This window comes from Chiloscyllium plagiosum, chromosome 18 (assembly GCF_004010195.1).
Source record: "Chiloscyllium plagiosum isolate BGI_BamShark_2017 chromosome 18, ASM401019v2, whole genome shotgun sequence".
Lineage (NCBI taxonomy): Eukaryota > Metazoa > Chordata > Chondrichthyes > Orectolobiformes > Hemiscylliidae > Chiloscyllium > Chiloscyllium plagiosum.
This window is the reverse complement of record NC_057727.1, coordinates 68,918,926-68,939,043: the sequence shown is the minus strand read 5'-3', so window position 1 is coordinate 68,939,043 and position 20,118 is coordinate 68,918,926. Positions and strand designations below refer to the sequence as shown.

The following is a 20,118-nucleotide window of genomic DNA, read 5'->3' as shown; positions in this document are numbered from 1 at the left end:
TCTTCCCCCGTTAAGTTCTTTTTTTCCTGCGATTATTTGTTCTGTGAACAACCAAAATTTGATTAAGCAAATACAGCACAAACAAGCTTTGGAGAAACCATGAACACTCTTGCGAAGCATGTCCAGTGAAGCTCTTCCAGAACAAAAGAAGCTGACCTTCCTTTATATAAAAGCTTTACATCACAGTTAGTAATGCCCACAAGACAACCTCTAGTCATCCCCCCCACAGTCACAGGCCACTCAAGACATAATGCAGTGACCTGACCATCTCCAGAAACAATTTAATGAAAATCATCCCTTAATGGTCAAATCTGTAGCAAATTGTCTTTCTTTTTGTAACTATAGGGGTGGAGTCAAATTCAAACTGTAATATTCTTATTGATTTCTGAATAGGGGATGAAAACATAAATAGTAGTAGATGACAATGTAAATCGCTGTGAATGGCAAGGAAATGGTCATGTAAATGGCTCTGAATAATAGGTGATGATAATGTAAATTCCTTACAATCTATCTGGAAGTCAGAGGCATCCCACCCTAGCCTCGGGACATCCAATTTCCTGCAAGGCAGCAGAGCAAGTTAACTCTTTAATATCACACCCCCTCCCTCCCTTTCTTCCCCCTCCAACCACCACACACCTACTCAGACATACATACACGCAAAGAGTTGAAGGAACTGTTGAAACTTCCATAACAGCAAAATAATTGAATTTTGTTAAGGTCGACTTGAATAGTGGAACCGACATAGAGGCTGAATGGGTTATCCTTGTTTATGTTAATATTGCATTTTTAATGAATTTAGGATGGCTAACTAGAAATGCCAAAAATTCTCTCCAAATTTCATATTTGCAGTGAGCTCTAGCTGACAGCAGATGGAGACGTTGGCACCTCTTGTCAGCTGTGCTCATGTATGGTATTGCCTCGATTGTGTTGTCCGACTCAACAGATTGTTTTTCCTTTTAAAACAAAGCTCTTTTATTTGCTCATGCTGCAGTGGCTATGACTTTGTTTTAATTATTTGTACCAATTTTTAAAAAACTATATTGTGATATTACATATTGTCATTACATCCACTTCCTTATATTAAAAAAGTAAATGAAATTTCTATCAAATATAACCATAGCACATAATCTTAAGAAATAGGAGCAGGGTAGACAATTAGGCCCATCAGGTCTGTTCCACCATTCAATAAGATCATGGCTAATCTAACCATGGCCTCAATTACACTGCCAATCCTCATAACCCTTATCTCCCTTTGTAGGTCAAATATCTGTCATAACTCAGCCTTGACTATCTTTGCTGGGGAAAGAGAATTCTAAAAAGTAACAATTCTGAGAGGAAAAGTTGAGGAAGAATCCCATTTTAAAAGAGAGACCCTTTATTTTAACCTGTTGCCCACTTCTAGTTTCCCCCATAATAGGAAGCCCTCTTAGAATCTTGAATGTTTCAATGCAGTCACCTTTTATTCTTCTAAATCCAGTGATTTTAAGCCAATCTGCTTGACTGTAAGACAGCTCCTTATTCTCAGGAATCAGCTTAGTGAATCTTCTCTCTCCTTAGCAGGGCTGCTCAGACCACATTTCAGAAGCCCAGAATACTCCAGGAGGGCTATTATCAAAATACTACATAGGAGTAGTCACAGTAGAACTGTAGATTCTTCTTTAAAATTCCTTCAGAATATAAACATTGCTGACTGGTCCAGCATTTATTGTCAAAGACAATTACAGATGGACAAGATATTGGTGAGCTGCCATCTTCACTGGTAGCCACTATTTATGAAGAGTCCAATTTCAATAGGTTTTGATATTCTGACAGCATGCTCCAATGTTTGTGTACTAAATAACTGTGTGATAATTCTTTTTGTTCACTAGCTGCAAAGCTTCCTGACCGAAGTCATCATTGACCAAATACCCAACTTGGTGGAGTTACAACGTTTCCTGGGCCACCTTGCAATGACAGACCCACCTCCAGCAAAGAAAGATTTAATTTTAGAACAGGTCAGTTGCATTCACTGCAATTACAGAGACATCCCGATCTCCCGGAAATATAAAGCATTGAATTGTGTTAGTTCACACAAATAATCTCCCAAAGGCAGCTTCATGAGCAGTTGTTGTATAAAAATTACTTAATAATGCCTGAGAATCCATTTAGTCTTCATTTTACCAAATTCATGATTCGCGACATGAAAAAAAATTGTTAAACAGATTTACTCCTGAATTTTGCAAAAGATACCTCAATCCTTTCTTTCTCTTTCTTTAAAGAATGGGATGTGGAGAATCACAACCTTAAAATTTTGTCCAAACAAGAAAAGAAAAGTGGGGACAGGATGCCGTTGGGCAGTCTGTAAAGAATGTATGTCCTAAATTAGAAGTCCTTGAACACAGAAATATTGGGCCCAACTCACAACAAATCTTAAAATTCCCATTGCAAACGACATCGCGATGTTGTTTAGCTGAACTGTGCGTTTTTTGTCCTCTTCTCTGTTTTAGAGACATAGTGTCCTACAGCACGGAGACAGGCCCTTTGGCCCAATCTAATCCATGCTGACCAAATGTCGGTCGACTCTAACCCCATTTTCCTGCACTTCAGTTTTAGTCTGTTGCAAACACAATTGATTTTTTCTGAATTTGCCCCATATGCCTGAATCGTTCTGAACCCAATATTCTTCCTCCTGATATTGTCTCTGTTTTCAGCATTGAATATAGAACCTGAAAGTCAAAAAGACCAAAGTTATTAAATTGGCAAAAGCAATGAACCTTTAATAATAAATTAATTTTAAAAACATAAGACACCATCTTTAGAGTTTTGAGGCTCAAGAATTAAAGTTGTGACATACACTTCCCAATCCTTGGTTGAACTGTTTCCATCCATCCTCCAGTTCTTATGTAATGATTGTGATCTTCCACAGGGTGGCATTGTGCAATAATTCAGGTAATCCACCCAAGAATTGTTGCATTATACATACAGTACTAGAGAAGCTCCAGATTAATTTAAAATGAATACACTCTCTGCAATAACCTACTCTGTTAATAAGTGAATGTCTGTCCATAAAGAAGCAATAGTTTGGAAGGAGATCAGCGTTCATCCCAAATGCGAGGCACCTGTCTCTGTGATGTGTCCGTAGTTAAAGTACCGTTTTGTTTAGTGAATTTTGGATGCTGCCTTAAAAAGGGTGATGAGTGAAAAATGGTATTGAATAATTGTTGTTCATTAATAGAGGATATGTAAATAGTCTTTTCCTGCTCTGCTACAAATTTTATTTGTGTCTCTTTCTTCGTTCCAATATTAGGTCCCTGATATCCGGGATAGGATCATTCGAGAGAATTCTAACAAATGGAAAGCCCTTGCAAAGCACCAAGTGAAAACAGTATTTAACCCTTCTGAGCAGGATTTACGTGAACAAGCTCAGAGGTGAATGAGTGCTTGTTTTCTCACTTGTGAATTCAAGACAAAAAATTGGTTTCAGTTGAACCTCAAAAAGACTGACTTGGAAAAATACTAGGGATTATACTAAGAAGAACCAGAAGTACTATGAATGTCCATAATGAAAACAAATACATACTGATACATTATACCAGTAAAGTGGTATTAAAGAGTTGTTTTAGATGTATGTATGCTAAATAGTGAATAAGTCTCACGAAGGCAGGTAGCCATCTTTTGGTTCATACAAGCCACACATGAGGGGATTTGTTTTACCTTCAGTATAAAATTTTAAGTAATTAAGCACCTTGAATGTATTCTGTAAATTCTCTTCTTCCTTTTAAGAACTTTCGTTTCTCACTGAGGTGATGATATTAGTTAGAAAATGTGCTGTTCTGTCATTGTAACTACACAAAGTTGGAATTTGCCAGTCCCAATTCAGGTACAGTTTAGGTTAGATGCGAAATGATTTGATACTCTTTCTATCCTAGTCTAACAATGCCTTACATGCAGTCTCAAGAGCACTCCCTAATGCAACATAGTATATTTATTTTCACACTAGCCATTCCTGTGTCATCCCGAGAGCAATTTTAAAAATGTTTTCACATCGGCATCACAGGCTGGAACAGCATTTATTGCCTATCACTAGTTGCCTTTGAGAAAGTGATAGTGAGCTACCTTCTTGAACCGCTGCAGTCTTTGATGTAGGTACAATATTTTTAGAGAAGGAATTCTACAATTTTGGCCCAGTGACACAGACACTCCAAGACAGAGTGTTGAATGGCTTAGAGGGGAATTTTTAGGTGGTGTTCCCATGTAATTTCTGCCTTTGTCCTTCTACGTGTTAATGATAGTGGGTTTGAAAGGTACTATCTAAGTAGCTGTAGTGAATTTCTGCATTGTATCTTTTAGGTAGTGCACAATGTTGCAACTGACAATCAGTGCTTGTAGGGAATGAATCTTTGTGGATGAGGCGTCAACCAAGCAGGCTGTTTTGTCCTCGATGGTGTTAAGCTTCTTGTGTTGTTGGAGCTGCACTCATCTGACCAGACCAGCACCAAGGAATGATACAGGCTCATGCTGACCAGTAGCTGGGCTGAATCCCTAAAGCTCACTTATCACAAGAGTCTGATATTCACCAAAGTGTTAAGTTTAGATTGAATTTGCACATGAGTCATAGAGTCATAGAGATGTACAGCATGGAAACAGACCCTTCGGTCCAACCCGTCCATGCCGACCAGACATCCCAACCCAATCTAGTCCCACCTGCCAGCACCCTCGCTATCTCCCTGCCCCCACCACCACCACCACCTTACTAGTTTAAATCCTTCCAAGCAGTTCTAGCAAATTTCCCTGCCAGTATATTAGTCCCCTTCCAATTTAGGTGCAATCCGTACTTCTTGCACAGGTCACTTCTACCCCAAAAGAGATTCTAATGATCCAAAAATGTGAATCCTTCTCCCATACACCAGCTCCTCAGCCATGCATTCATCTGCTCTATCCCCCTATTCCTGCCCTCACTAGCTCCTGGCACTGGGAGTAATCCAGATATTACTACCCTTGAGGACCTCCTTTTTAAATTTCTGCCTAACTCTCTGTAATCTCCCTTCAGAGTCTCAACCTTTTCCCTTCCAATATCGTTGGTTCCAATGTGAACAATGACCTCCTGCTGGCCCCTCTCCCCCGTGAGAACATTCTGCACCCTCTCTGAGACATCCTTGATCCTGGCACCAGGGAAACAACACACCATTCTGCTTTTTCTCTGTTGGCCACAGAAACATCTGTCTGTACCTCTGACTACAGAATCCCCTAACACAATTGATCTCTTGGAAGCCGACATACCCCGCGTTGCATTAGAGCCAGTCTCAATATCAGAAACTTGACTGTGCTACATTCCCCTGAAAATCAAAATTAAAATGTGAAAACTCTTTGCTTCCCCCTGACATTTATAACCACTGATGTGTGCCAGCCAGGGAAAAAATAAATCTCTTCTGCTAATTGAAGTTCTGTTTGTAGCTGGCCACCTATAAATAGACAGCATGTCCCATTTACAATATCCCAACAAAAACTGTTCTCACTCATCAGTATTATGTCATAAAATATAGGGGTCAGATATGACTGAAGGGTTGTAACTATAAAGAACATTGCAACATTGAGCTGTGGGGATTTCAAATTCTGCTTAACTGAGGATCTGAGAATTGTTAATTAATGGCATTGAAGTCAGTGTACATACATCAACTATAGTCTCTCTCTTAACTGCCCATTTCCTTGTATAGATTGACAGAAACTTACAATCTGGATGTGATGGAGAATCTGATTCCTGATCGCCCAAAATGTGGATTTTGCGGAGCACAGGCAACAAAACGGTGTTCCCGGTGCCAGGTTGAGCGGTACTGTCGGAGGTACGCAACTAAAAACTTTGGTGGATTCTTATCCTTGTAAAGCCTATCACTATAAGAAAATCAGCAACTGAAAATTAATTAAACATCCCTTTTTATTGAAAGCTAAATGTCATTTTCATGCAATCTGCCAACTCTCCTTTTCCTTTTAAATCAATCTTGCTTCTCACTGAGATGAGGGTTGACATTTTAGCAAATACACTATTCTCCCATTGTAAGCACTCAAAGTGGGAAACCAGCATCCCCAGTTCAAGTGCAGTGTGATTTAGGTGCAAAGTAAAGCTACCTCTTCCCTAGCCCAACTGGATGTTTTGATGTACATTAAACTTGTTGGTATTCCCCACTTCTCATTTGTTTCATTAAATCATCACCTAAATTCAACTAATCAAACGCTATCCTGTGTATATGATTGCAGGACCAATCCCGGCTCTGTTAAGAGCTCCTTCAGCTCAACTTCATGGATTGGGAACTAGTTTGGAGAAATAGAAAATAGTTGCTTTATTCAAAGCATATTTGTGATAGGATCATTTGAGAAAGCCATTGCTAAGCCTTAAGTAAAAATTATGTTGCTTTGAATCTATGTTCCAGCCCACCTTTCTGTGACAACTACTTGTATTTATATAGTACCTGTTCCATGTAAAATGTTCCAATATCCTTTTCTGGAATAGGTGTATAAACCAAAATTTGGTGCAAAACCACTCAGGGAAATATCAGGAAAGATGACCAAAAGCCTGGACAAAAAAAGTATGTTTCAAGGCGCCTCCTTAGCAGGAAGTTGAGGTTAAGCAGGGGAGTTCCAGAGGTTTAGGTTTAAGGGAACTGAGGACACAGACACCAATGGTCGAGCAAATCAAATCATGGATGCTCAAGAGACCAAAATTAGATGAATAATGTTTTCTCAGGGATGTAGGGCTTGAGGAAAAACCACAAATAGGGACAGTCAAGGACACTGAGGAATTTGTAATCGATGTTGAAAATCTTAAAATCAAAGCATTGCTTATCTGGACTTCTGCTCACCAGTAGGTCAGTGAGAACAATGGTGACGGATGAATTGGATTTGGTGCCTTGTCTGGATACAGGCAGCTGAGTTTTGGATGACCTCAAGTTTATGAAGCTTAGAAAGTGTTGTATTGTGACAAGTCCAATCTAGAGGTAACAAGAACAAGAAAGAGAGTTTCAGCAAGAGATGAGCTAAAGCAGGCACAAAGCCAGGCAGTGTAACATTGGTGGAAATGTTGGTTTAATGATAATGGTAATAAGAAATGATAAGGGGTTCAACTCAGAACCAAATATAACATCGGCTGTGAACAGGCTGGTTTAATTTCACACAGATGTCAGGGAAAGGGATAGAGTTGGTAGCTAAGGAGCAGAGTTTATAATTGAGATAGAAAATAGCTTCAGTCTCCCCAACATTTAATTGAAGAGCACAGTGAGATGGAGATGAAGTGGGAGGTCAGGATGATGTGGAGAGTGAGTGCTTCAGAGGGCAAGGTATGATGACAATCTCTTGGATGTTTACCAGCCATGAAATCCTGATACATGGGATAATAGAGTTCTAAATCTGAGCTGTGCAATGCCTACGTGTATTGATGATCACCATTTAATTTCTTTTCTAGGGAGTGCCAGGTGAAGCACTGGTCAAAACACAAGAAAGCCTGTGACCTGCTGGCTGTTGCGCAAAACAAAACTGAATGAGGAATTAGAAATCAGTTGGTGGAAACCAAACTGGTGAGCACCTGGCTACTCTGCTATTGGGCACTGAGCCGAGTGATACAATCCTGATCTTAACACACTGCATTGATATGTACTCAGCACTCCAGTTAACATGCAATGTGTGACATTTTGAATGGCCTAACCATACAGAACTTCTATTTGCTCAGGAGGCTATAATTAAGTACAGGCTAACTGATAGGGATTATTTTTAAAATATAATTTTTGAAACATCTGAAATATGTAATTTCCCATTGTCATGCTTTAAATGCTATTTGTCAGTGTGAAAGTAGGAGAGTATCCTAACTCAAACCTTGAATTTATTGCTGTTACAAGAAAGTTTGTTGAACTAACTGAAAAGCTGCTTTTGGGAAAGTATTCCCTTTTCTTTTTTGGAATTCTTTTTGTGTTTACCTTGTGAAGCCGCATGCTCCGGTGATGAACTGCTGTTTTTATAAAGTACCATTTGCAGCCTTTTATCATGACCTGGATTGGGGTCATACCACCTGCTGTTAGCACAGTGGGATCAGGAAAATGGAGCTCATACTGAAATGCACAGCATTTGTGCAGAAATACTGTGGAGATCTGATCGATTCAGCTCCTTCCAAACATCAGAATCTTAAGAAACCATGTGAGATACTCAGTGTCTTTAAAAGCCTGCCTGTGTGATTGCAAGCTTGACTGTCACTGAGTCAGAGTGAAGAAAACAAAGGCATGCGGAATGTATTCACCAGCTACTACTGAGTTTTTTTTAAAAGACCTTTAGTAACAAAGATGCAATTCATAGACAGTAAGCTTGATTTTTAATGTGACAATCATGCGTTTTACTGAGATGACCCTAGTATCTTTGTCTTTAGTCCCTCTAGAGAAACACGCTTGTAACAGACAGTGTGGATGAGTTTTTTTGTTCAATGCCCCCAAGTAAGGGCTATGCTCACCAAGACCTGCTTTTGAAAATTTGGACACAAGCTTCCCATATTTTTCTGAAAGTGTCGACAGGCAAATCTCTCCCCGCCCAGACTAAATACAAGACTTGAACCATTGCTTTGTGTGCTTATAAAAGGTTGAATGGTGCATGTTGCAGTTCCAGATATCAGCATTACTTTTTTTTTTAATTAGAGTGTTACTATAATTTTTATTTTGAATGTTGTTTATTCAAGTTTTGACTTCGCAATAGAAAGGAATTTACAAATCCTTAAAGTTTCAATTGTTTAATGGCAATGTGCTTCAGAGAAAACTTTGCTTTTGAATTTGGTCACCTGTAGTTAGCTTTGCTGACAATGGCCTTTAATTCTGTGCTGTCTTACTGTCTGTTGTGTAAACTTAACAAAAATGGACTGGATAAAAATGAGTCTATTTCTTAATTGTCAAGTTTTTTAATGTTGTCCATCACACACCGCCATCCTAAAATTTCTAACCACAGTGTTTGTTTCCTGGCCTGGCATGCAAGGAGCCAACAGAGAATGCATCACCTTTGATTCTCGCTGCCCCACAACAATTTCAAGTGCTAAGGAACTTTCACTGACTGGATATGGGACTTCTACTTCTCACCAATCTGATTGGCCACAAATTCCAAAAGCTGTAGTGGATAGGACTGGGAAGACAAGTGATTACAGACGTCTAAATCCAAAAGACCAGAAGCAAGTAAATGTAGATATCTTGGGGCAGGGAGAAAAGATTAGGGAGAATTTACTGAAAAGGAGTGGGGAGGAGGAGGATGAAGGCATCCCCTGCCATTTCACCTGAAACCTCACCAATGTTTCTGGGCTTCACCCTGCGTCTGAATTCCTCCTGCTGGCCTGGCAATTACAGCCACGTGGGAAAGAGCTTTGAAGCAGTCCTTTGGCCATGCAAGAGCATTAATTGGGTCAAGGACAAGCTGATCAGCCTAGGTGGGAGATTACTGGGAAGGCTAACCAAGGTATTTTAAATGTCAAACCAGCCCCCAACCAACAAACAGCCTGCAAACATGCCAGTGGGACAACATTAAATTCTGTCCCCATTTCAAAAATTTTGTGATGACATCAAGTGAAGGGCCATTTCTAGTTTTGGTGACAGATTACAATTTCACTTGGAACCAGTTATTTACAAGGATCCAGTAATGTGCAGTTTTCCTTCATTAAAAGCACTCTGATGTCATGATCTAGGTGAGTGTGTGTGTGTGTGTGTTTAACTTAGATCATGGAAGTTCAGGGAAATTTGAGATCTAAGACTCACTTGGGCTTCAGATCACCATGCCACCCAGAAAATAGAAAGTTGGTCTGGTGAAGACAGTTAAAAATCACACAACACCAGGTTATAGTCCAACAGGTTTAGTTGGAAGCACACTAGCTTTCGGAGCGCAACCACCTGATGAAGGAGCGGCGCTCCGAAAGCTAGTGTGCTTCCAATTAAACCTGTTGGACTATAACCTGGTGTTGTGTGATTTTTAACTTTGTACACCCCAGTCCAACACCAGCATCTCCAAATCATTGTGAAGACAGGAGCTCATAAATCAGGTCATCTTAGAGTTCCACATAGATGTGCACAGTATGCACACACATTAACTTTGTACACCCCAGTCCAACACTGGCATCTCCAAATCATTGTGAAGACAGGAGCTCATAAATCAGGTCAACAATTTGCACAGTTTCGACTTCCAATATCCTTTTGAAATAAAACCAAAACTCTGATATCTATGCTAGAACATGTCAGTTTTCTTACCACAAACTGAAAGTACTGTACTCAGTACTTCCCATCTGTTGTTAAAGCATTGGTTAATAAGTCTGGATGTTCATGATCAAAGGTAAGGAAAACTAGAAAACCACAGGATCACCTTTCACTTTGAGAGTTTTCTAGGTCAGAATCACACAATTGTTTCTTCATGAAAACAAATAACTACCCAAGTGTCCCTCTCAAAAATGTTTTGTTATTCTGCTTATCATTACTTATTCTGTACTGCATTTCAGGAAGCCTTGGAAGTTACAGCAGTGTAGCACTACTTTTGGAGATTCAAGTTTGGCTTTTAACAATGTAATATTTGTGTGCAATCAACCCAAATGGGGCCAGCATGCTGGGAGCCCTCCATATCTTGGATAACTACAGTTGACACATACTTTTTGATGCAGTTGCTCAGGCTTTTTACATTGATCCTTTGTTTTATTGATAGCGTCAGTCAGAGTTCCACTACTCTTGTGTGACGGTGATTAAGTAAACTGACCAGATACTGGGCCTCTGCCTTGCTCAATTCCCTATGTTTCCCAGTCAACTACTGAGTTGAAGCCTGATTACACAAAGTTCTGGCCAGTCAGGGCCCAGGCCTGATGATGATTGCAGAGAAGACCTTGGCACAGAAATTGACCTTTCCACCCATACAAAGAAAAGAGAATGTAAAGGACTGCATTTTGGCAGACTACCCAAATCCATCACTTAAGGCATAGAACCACTTTAAGCAAGATCGCAAATTAAATTGACTAACATTCACCCCACCCATCCTCTAGTCACTGCATTATGTCACTGCAATGTTCCGTTTGGATCTTATTTGAATTTATGGTCTCTGTTTAAACAGTGATATAATGAGTCATTCAATATGTATATATAATTTTACTCTTCCTTCAAAAATCTGTTGGCAGCCCAAGTACTCTTGAGATGTTGGATGGAAAAAAGAATGCTGGAGAAGTTGCAGATGCTGGGGATGGGGGCCAAATAAATATAAAACTAAATATCCTACAGAAAAGAAAAAGAGGTAGTAAAAGGGGAATAAGGAAAAGACAGTATAAAAGTGATCAAAGTACTAGGAACGTTGAACAGATAAAACAGAAATGTCATGCATAAACTTATGAATACCCTCCATCTACAACTGCCTTGTCTGTTGTCACTGCGAATTGAATAGTGTGGGTTGTCCTGCTTTCTGATTCCATTATCAATTGCTGTAATGATTATTGAGGAACCCCAAGAATTCTGAGATAAAAGGATTTTTGTAGGAAAACACCTATATTCAAATAACCAGTGAGACTACTTTTAACAAATTCAAGTAGTAATATGGACTGAGCTGCTTAACAGCTGCTTGTGAAGGTGACTGGGCATAAATTGTCTATAAGTAATTTATGAGACCATGTGTTCAGTATCAACTGCAGTATGTGCAACATCGAAACAATTATTAACTTGTGAAAATTAAATTTAATCTATGTAAAAAGGCTAGTTTCCTTTTCAACTTTGTTATGGACTGGCCAGACCACTCATAACATTGTTAAGCAGGCAGCCCTAGACCTAACTTTGCAATTTGTTTTGGTAAATGTACAGTGAAAATTACCCGGAATAACATAGCTAGGTTGACTACTAGATTTTAAAATAAACAAATTTATTGCAAGATTACACAATGAAACACAAAGAACAGAATAAAGAACCCCTACAGAACTCAACCTATCCAGCCAGACTTAGTTATGCTGTTCCGAATACACACAACAGTCCTAATAAGCAAACTCCCTTTAAAAACCAGTGTAAATGGAACACATGCTTACAAGCTGAAGCTGAAGGGAAGAAAAGAGAGAGAGTTTCCACACAGCTTCCTATTGAATTGCCCAGTTCAAGACTGAACTAAAAACAGCTCAGCTTAGCTAAAGAGCTGACCACTCCCCTTTCACTATGCAGGTCACTTCTAAAGCATGACCACTTTGGCCTGAAGTCTCATGTGTTTACATATAAACAAACAGCCTCTCAAAATCCTTTTCATCTCTCTAATAAACAAAGCTGATCAGAGTCTGACCCCGTTTATTGCCCCTCTGGAAAAAATCAAGGACAGAGTCTTCTTGAGCCAAGGAACAGCTTTTAGAAAAAAAGGGACTAGCTTTGTGACAACTTCCTCCCCTTCCTGCCCACATTCTGACTTTTGCTGGAACAAATTACAACCCTCTAATATTTTGTATTGGTGATCTTTATTCATATATGCGCCAGCACAGGATGTTCACTTGTAGAAGGCACCATGTCCAAATCATTACTTAATCTTGTCTGGCGTGTCCTTTCCAGGAACATTACTGGATCATGGACAACTGCAGAACCTTCTCACTTCCTTTTCCCTCATTACCTCAGGTCAAGTTGATACTGTTGCTACTGTAATGAAAGTAAGTTGCATCAAAGTTGTAACTGAATCTCCAACAGTAGGTGACAACAATGAGAGAGGGCTGAACATGTGGGAAATCGTGCCTCACTAATTTGATAGAGTTTTTTGAAGAAATGGCAACAAGATTGATGAAGGCAGAGTTGTGGATATTGTCTATATGGATTTCAGCAAGGCATTTGACAAGTCTCCGCATGGTAGACTGATTTGCAAGGTTAGATCACATGAATCTAGGGAGAGATAGCTATTTGGATACAAAATTGGCTTGAAGGCGGGAGATAGAAGGTAGTGGTCGAGGATAAATTGTATTAGCTTTATTGTCACATGCACTTGAGTACAGTGAAAAGTTTACAGTTGCCGCATTACAGTACCACCATAGGTACAAAAGTACCTAGGTACAAATATTTAAGATCAAATTCTTGAGAAGCAAAAAAAATTAGAAAAGTAAAGAAATAAGTAGTCTGGAATTATAAGTCATAGGAATAAATTAGAAAAATAAGAAAGTAAAAAGTTCCAATTATCAGTCTTTCCAACCCAGTCCACCTCGCCTCAAGTGTGACCTCCAGTGCTACCTGCACTGGAGTCACCAGTGTAGGAATTGCTGAACTTTAGGTGCCATCTGATTGCCGCTGGGCCCAATTTGCTGACAATGCTGTACCTAGACTTGACCCACAAACAAGAATCCCAGGTTCTGCTGCCAAGCCAGGCTGCCGCTGGGCCACGAGTCCTCACTTCAGCTGCAGATGTCAACTTGTTGGCACCGCTATCTTGAAGACTCCGGTGTCACCATCCCCAATCGCTAAAGGAGCTTTGTTGCCACCAGCCCTAAACACTGGCAGAATGACCTCCCCACTGCTATAGGCCCCAAACACCACAAGTATGACCTCCCCACTGCCATAGGCCCCAAACTCTGTGAGAATGACCTCCCCACTGCCATAGGGACCAAACTCTGTGAGAATGACCTCCCCACTGCCATAGGCCCCAAACACCACGAGTATGACCTCCCCACTGTCATAGGCCCCAAACAGCCATTGGCCTGAAATGGCGGGAGAATGTACTCGCTGCCACTGCCTCTGATCACCCTGAGAACATCCTCACTGCTGCTGCTTCCGCCTCATATTGCCAGGAGAAGCCTGGAAAATTTCATCACTGCTGCTCCAGTGCTGCCAACCAACCTGCCACAGGAAAAAAAAAGCAAAAGAAAATAAAAATAAAGCACAAGAAGAGAGCAGTAGCAAATGTAAAGCAAAGACAGAAAGCAGATGGGTCGCTGGCAAGAGCCCGCATGTGGCCCTGTTACTCTGCTGCCATCTTGCACCGGTTGATTTTCAGACTGGAGGCCAGTGATCAGCAGGAAGGATGGGTGCTGGATTCACTGCTTTTTGTCATTTATATAAATGATTTAGATGTAAATATGGGAGGAATGGTTAGTAAGTTTGCAGATGACACCAAAATTCGTGGTGTAATGGACAGCCAATAATTAACAGGACCTTGATTAGGTAACAGGCAGAGGATGGCAGATGGAGTTTAATTTAGATAAATGAGAGATGCTGTGTTTTGGTAAGGCAAATCAGGGCATACCTAATGGTAGGGTCCTGAGGAGTGTTGCTGAACAAAGAAACCTTGGGGTACAAGTTCATAATTCCTTGAAGGTGGAGTCACAGGTAGACAAGGTAGTGAAGAAGGTATTTGGCAGACTTACCTTTATTAGTCAGTGCATTGAGTGTAGGAGTTGGGATGTCATGTTGCGGCTGTACAGGACCTTGGTTAGGCCACTTTTGGAATACTGCATCCAATTCTGGTTTCCCTGTTATAGGAAAAATGTTGTTAAACTTGAAAGGGTTCAGAAGAGATTTACAAGGATGTTGCTGGAACTGGAGGGCTTGAAATATAGGAAGAGGCTGAAAAGGCTGGGGCTATTTTCCCTGGAGGATCAGAGGCTGAGGGTTAACCTTTTGGAGTTTTATAAAATCATGAGGGGCACGGATAAGGTGAATAGCTAAGGTCTTTTTTTCAGATGGCTTTTATGAAAAGGAAGAGTTTAGAGGGAGATGGGCCAAGTGCAGGCAAATGGGATTAGATTAATTTAGGATATTTGGTCGGCAGGGGGGAATTGGATTGAAGAATCTGTTTACATGCTGTACATCTCAATGAGTCAATAAGTTTCGTGTTACTCTGAGATAAAAACAAATAATCAGGATATCATCTCACAGAAGAATTCAAGAGACTTTTTAAAATGGATTATTGTATATAAACATTATATAAACTTCAGCGAGGCATTTGATAAGGTTCCCCATGGTAGGCTCATTCAGAAGGTCAGGAGGAATGGGATATAGGGGAACTTAGCTGTCTGGATACAGAATTGGCTGGTCAACAGAAGACAGCGAGTGGTAGTAGAAGGAAAATATTCTGCCTGGAAGTCTGTGGTGAGTGGTGTTCCACAGGGCTCTGTCCTTGGGCCTCTACTGTTTGTAATTTTTATTAATGACTTGGATGAGGGGATTGAAGGATGGGTCAGCAAGTTTGCCGACGACTCAAAGGTTGGAAGTGTCATTGACAGTATAGAGGGCTGTTGTAGCCTGCAGCGGGATATTGACAAGATGCAGAGATGGGCTGAGAGGTGGCAGATGGAGTTCAACCTGGATAAATGCGAGGTGATGCATTTTGGAAGGTTGAATTTGAAGGCTGAGTACAGGATTAAGGATAGGATTCTTGGCAGTGTGGAGGAACAGAGGGATCTTGGTGTGCAGGTACATAGATCCCTTAAAATGGCCACCCAAGTGGATAGGGTTGTTAAGAAAGCATATGGTGATTTGGCTTTCATTAACAGGGCGATTGAGTTTAAGAGTCGTGAGATCTTGTTGCAGCTCTATAAAACTTTGGTTAGACTGCACTTGGAATACTGCGTCCAGTTCCGGTCGCCCTATTATAGGAAAAATGTAGATGCTTTGGAGAGGGTTCAGAGGAGGTTTACCAGGATGCTGCCTGGACTGGAAGGCTTATCTTATGAAGAGAAGTTGACTGAGCTCGGATGTTTTTCATTGGAGAAAAGGAGGAGGAGAGGGGACCTAATTGAGGTATACAAGATAATGAGAGGCATAGATAGAGTCAATAGCCAGACTCTATCTATGCCTCTCATTAGGGCAGAAATGGCTAACACGAGGGGTCATATTTTTAAGCTGGTTGGAGGAAAGTATAGAGGGGATGTCAGAGGCGGATTCTTTACACAGAGAGTTGTGAGAGCATGGAATGCGTTGCCAGCAGCAGTTGTGGAAGCAAGGTCGTTGGGGACATTTAAGAGACTGCTGAACATGCATATGGTCACAGAAATTTGAGGGTGCATACATGAGGATCAATGGTCGGCACAACATCATGGGCTGAAGGGCCTGTTCTGTGCTGTACTGTTCTATGTTCTATTACATTTACAGGTGCATATGTGTCTGGGCTGATATTAAGCTATTAAGGTCAAGAGTGTGGTGCTGGAAAAGCACAGCATGTCAGGCAGCATCAGTGGAGCAGGAAAATTGACGTTTCAGGAAACCCAAAACATCGATTGTCCTGCTCCGCGGATGCTGCCTGACCTGCTGTGCTTTTCCAGCACCACTCTCTCACCTCTAATCTCCAGCATCTGCAGTCCTCACTTTCTCCTTTTTATTAAGCTATTAAGCATACTTCTCATAGAGTGTCATGCTTCATGTGATCTCTTAAGGTTGGGTGTCTGGTATTTATATATGATACAGTGACAATATAATTTAATGTATTGAAGTTATTTTGACATACCCACTATGAGATATAACACAAGCAGGTCCTTTAAAAAAAAACCCAGAAGATTAAATACTTTTGCCTTCTTTATTCACCATTGCACTTCTCCACACATCCCTCCACCAAAACCTAGCGTACAGTTGCAGTACCACTTCCTGCATCTCACAGTTCTCACTTTGAGGTTAACACAATGGGGAAGTGCTGACTGAGGCTTACACTTCAGTCTGTGTTGGAGCAACAATCCTTTCGATGAGACACTGACCTGAGGTCCTCACTTGGGACGTGATAGCTTGAATCTCATGACTTATGCATCAGCATTCTTCTCACAACTGATATGACTATAAACAGATAATCGGATTATTTACCTGTTTGGAGGAATTTTGGCATTTCCCAACAATTGTAATTACACTTGTAAAAGCAGCACACAGAAAATTTGGAAAGTGCTATGTTAATGCAGGGTGCATGAATAATGAGACTATATGATTCTTCCACAATTTAAATCGCAGAATCACACTTCATCTCTTCCATCTGGACTAAGTAGAATGGAATGGAAAAGTGGATGCAGAGGCCTGGGAAACTGCATTAACGAGATCTGTGGGTGGGGACCTAGACTCTCAGGCAAAGATTTCTTAAGATATATGAGACTAGTTTTGAGAAGATTTGTAGCTCAGGTTGAGGTTCTGGATGTAGGTTTGCTCGCTGAGCTGGAAGGTTTGTTTTTTTCTTACAGCTCAGCGAGCAAACCTACATCCATATATGAGAGAAGCTTAGGGATGGGTAAGTCTTGGAGGAGGTGATGCAGAATAATTTCTAAGGAAATCTATCACATGGGAAGCAGTAATTCTTTGCAAACTGGATCCTTTCATACCCAAGGCAGGTTCTTCATGCAAAATTAGAAAATATAACCAAATTGACATACCTATTTTACCATATTTATTCTTGAGATGGGACGTCTCTGGCATGAGCTGTTTTTACCACCCATCTCTGAATACTCAAAGTCCATAATGGTGAGCCACCTACTTGAATATCATAGACTCCCTACAGTGTGGCTGCAGGTCATTCAGCCCATTGAGTCCACATGAACCCTCTGAAGAGGAGCCCACCCAGACCTGTCCCATTCCTGTAACCCGGCATTTCCTATGGCTAATCTACCTAATCTGCACATCTTTGTGACTGTGGGAAGAAACCGGAGCACCCAGAAGAACCTCATGCAGAAACAGGGAGAAAGCATAAACTCCGCACAGACAATTGCATGAGGTTGGAATCAAACCCAAGTCCCTGGTACTGTGAGGCGGCAGTGCTAATCACTGAGCCACCGTGCCGCCCCAATATAAATGAATGTCTTGTCTCGCCATTTTGAGAGGGCAATTAAGAGTCAACCAGAGCCAGATTGGGTAACAACAGTGAAGGACATTAGTGGATCTCTTTGGTTTTTATGACAGTCCAATAGTTTTGTGGTAACCATCACTAATATAGGCTTTTATTCCAGATTTATTTCATTGAACTAAAATTTCTCCTGCTCCCACATTGTGTCTGAACTTTCCAGAGCTCTGATTGGTCTACTAACGTGCTACCATATGCCATGCCAAGATTTTTAAAAAGATATTTTTGTTGTGTATTACTGCGACTCATGATCTGCTAGCTCAGCAGCAACAATAAGCTCAATTCAGTCTACTTCGGGCCTGGATTTGGCCATGTATTTGATTATCACTGCATGGATACTCTCAACACTTTCCATGGAGTGATTTTGCTCGCATTGATCCTGATGACTAAATCTTGATAGTAAGATGGTCCAATGCTGTGGCTTATGCTACTATCAAGAACCAATTGAGTCATCAGGATCAATGCTGGCAACGTCACTCCACTGAAATCGATTGTTTGACATGTCATGGTCAATCTTTAGGACTCAATCCATATTCTCCTGCTTTAATGCTTCAAATGTGACTTCTGGCATCAAATGCGATTGCCTGGAAATATGAGAGTGGAGTGTCCAGTTACAGAAACAGACACTTCGGTCCAACTCACCCATGCCAACCAGATATCCTAAATTAATCTAGTCCCATTTGCCAGCAGTTGGTCCATATCCCTCTACATCCTTTCTATTCATGTACCCATTATGACGATGCTGTCACTTTAAAAAGGTTATTTTGTCCTTGGTTTTTTTTCAGAGTGGTCATAAAGGCAGATGTGCCGAAATATCCACTTTAACAATTGCCAGTTCTCTCTGTTCAGGTTTTTCCTAGTTTGGTTTAGTTGGGAAGCTGCTGGGATAGCTGTAGCTGAAACTTGCTGCTGCGCAAAAAGGTTTCATGCTTCAGCAGATGATCCCTGACTGACTTCTCTCTCTGAAATCCCTCCTGCCTGTAAGAACCTGTGTTTGAATTTACCTTTTACCAAGAGGTGTGTTTCTGGGATGTTATGGGAATTGGAACAGTTCCTGTGTCTGTTAAGTTTTCCAGTAGTTAAGTTATTCTAAATTCTGTTTTATTTTGTATGTGTTTAAATAAACTCTGTTTGCTTAAATCCGACTGTTTGACCAGCTGTATCACACCTGGAATATTCACTTCACATTCTGTCTTTAAAATAAGAAAAAGTTAGAGCCTAGGCTACTTTCTTAAAATATTTTGAAGGTGTCTGGCCTAGTCCATACACCATTCAGATGCCTTTTAAATCTTGTAATTGTACCCACTTCTACCACTTCACCGGCAGCTCATTCCAAACAGGCACCACCCTCTGCGTGAAAATGTTGCACCTTGGGTCCCTTTCATATCTTTGCCCTCTCACCTTAAACCTATGCCCTTCAGTCTTGGACTCCCCTACACTGGGAATAAGACCTTAGCTATTCACCCTATCCATGTCTCTCATGATTTTATAAACCTATCTAAGGTTATCCCGTAAACTCCGACACTCCACGGAAAATAGCCCCATTGCATTCAGCCACTTCCTATCGCTCAAAGCCTCCAACTTCGGCGATATGTGTGTAAATCTTTTCTGCACCCTTTCATCATCTTTTCTATGGCAGGCAGACCAGAATTGAATGCAGTATTGCAAATGCGACTATGACAGCCAAAAGAGAAAAAAAACAGCTCTTCCATCATCACCCAGTGCACAATCAGCTGAGGTCTGGACAAAATCATTCAACTTCCTTCAGTTTGCAAAAAAAGAATACACAGAATCCTGAGGGAGAGCACAAAATTAACCACAACATATTTTCAGGTTTTGACCAAATTATGGTTGATGAAATCTGGTAATTACATTAGCATGGGGAAGATATGAATCATGCAGATCCCCAATGCTAAGAATGTAATTTTGAATTTCACAATGCACATTCCAATCTGCTAATGCAAATAATGTCTGTGCACAAGAACTCGGGCCTATTCCCATGCCTTAATTGGTATTCTCTGCTCTTTCACAGCGTAGAAAGTTTGTAACTGCACTTTATAACCATTGTAAAAGAGGCAGAGAAAATGAGTTTTTACATGCACATAAGTTACCACAATGCAGTCAGTGGTAGCACTGAGCAATATGTCACTGAAGATAGCAAGTCTACATTCAGCCTGTCCGTTGAGAATTACTTGATTATAGTAAAGATCCTATATACCTGTTGTCTATGAATAGCCTTGAATGTGAGTCTACATTTGGCTGTAAAGAGTTCTAATTCAGTATTGAGATACTAATGGGAAGCTACAGGCAAAGAAATTGTATACATGTTAACATGTTAACGCTTTGACCTGC

At 40.6% G+C, this 20,118-nt stretch overlaps 1 protein-coding gene across 1 annotated transcript in view; it reads left to right on the top strand.

The window, feature by feature from the left end:
* zmynd10 (zinc finger, MYND-type containing 10) overlaps window positions 1-8,443 on the top strand; it is a 51,363-nt gene extending 42,920 nt beyond the window's left edge. The window contains exons 8-11 of the mRNA XM_043708551.1: window positions 1,869-1,994; window positions 3,287-3,408; window positions 5,694-5,819; window positions 7,433-8,443. Of these exons, the coding sequence (XP_043564486.1) occupies window positions 1,869-1,994; window positions 3,287-3,408; window positions 5,694-5,819; window positions 7,433-7,511 (453 nt within the window). The 3' untranslated portion in view covers window positions 7,512-8,443. The remainder of the gene's footprint in view (window positions 1-1,868; window positions 1,995-3,286; window positions 3,409-5,693; window positions 5,820-7,432) is intronic.
* The last annotated feature ends 11,675 nt before the right edge of the window (window positions 8,444-20,118 follow it).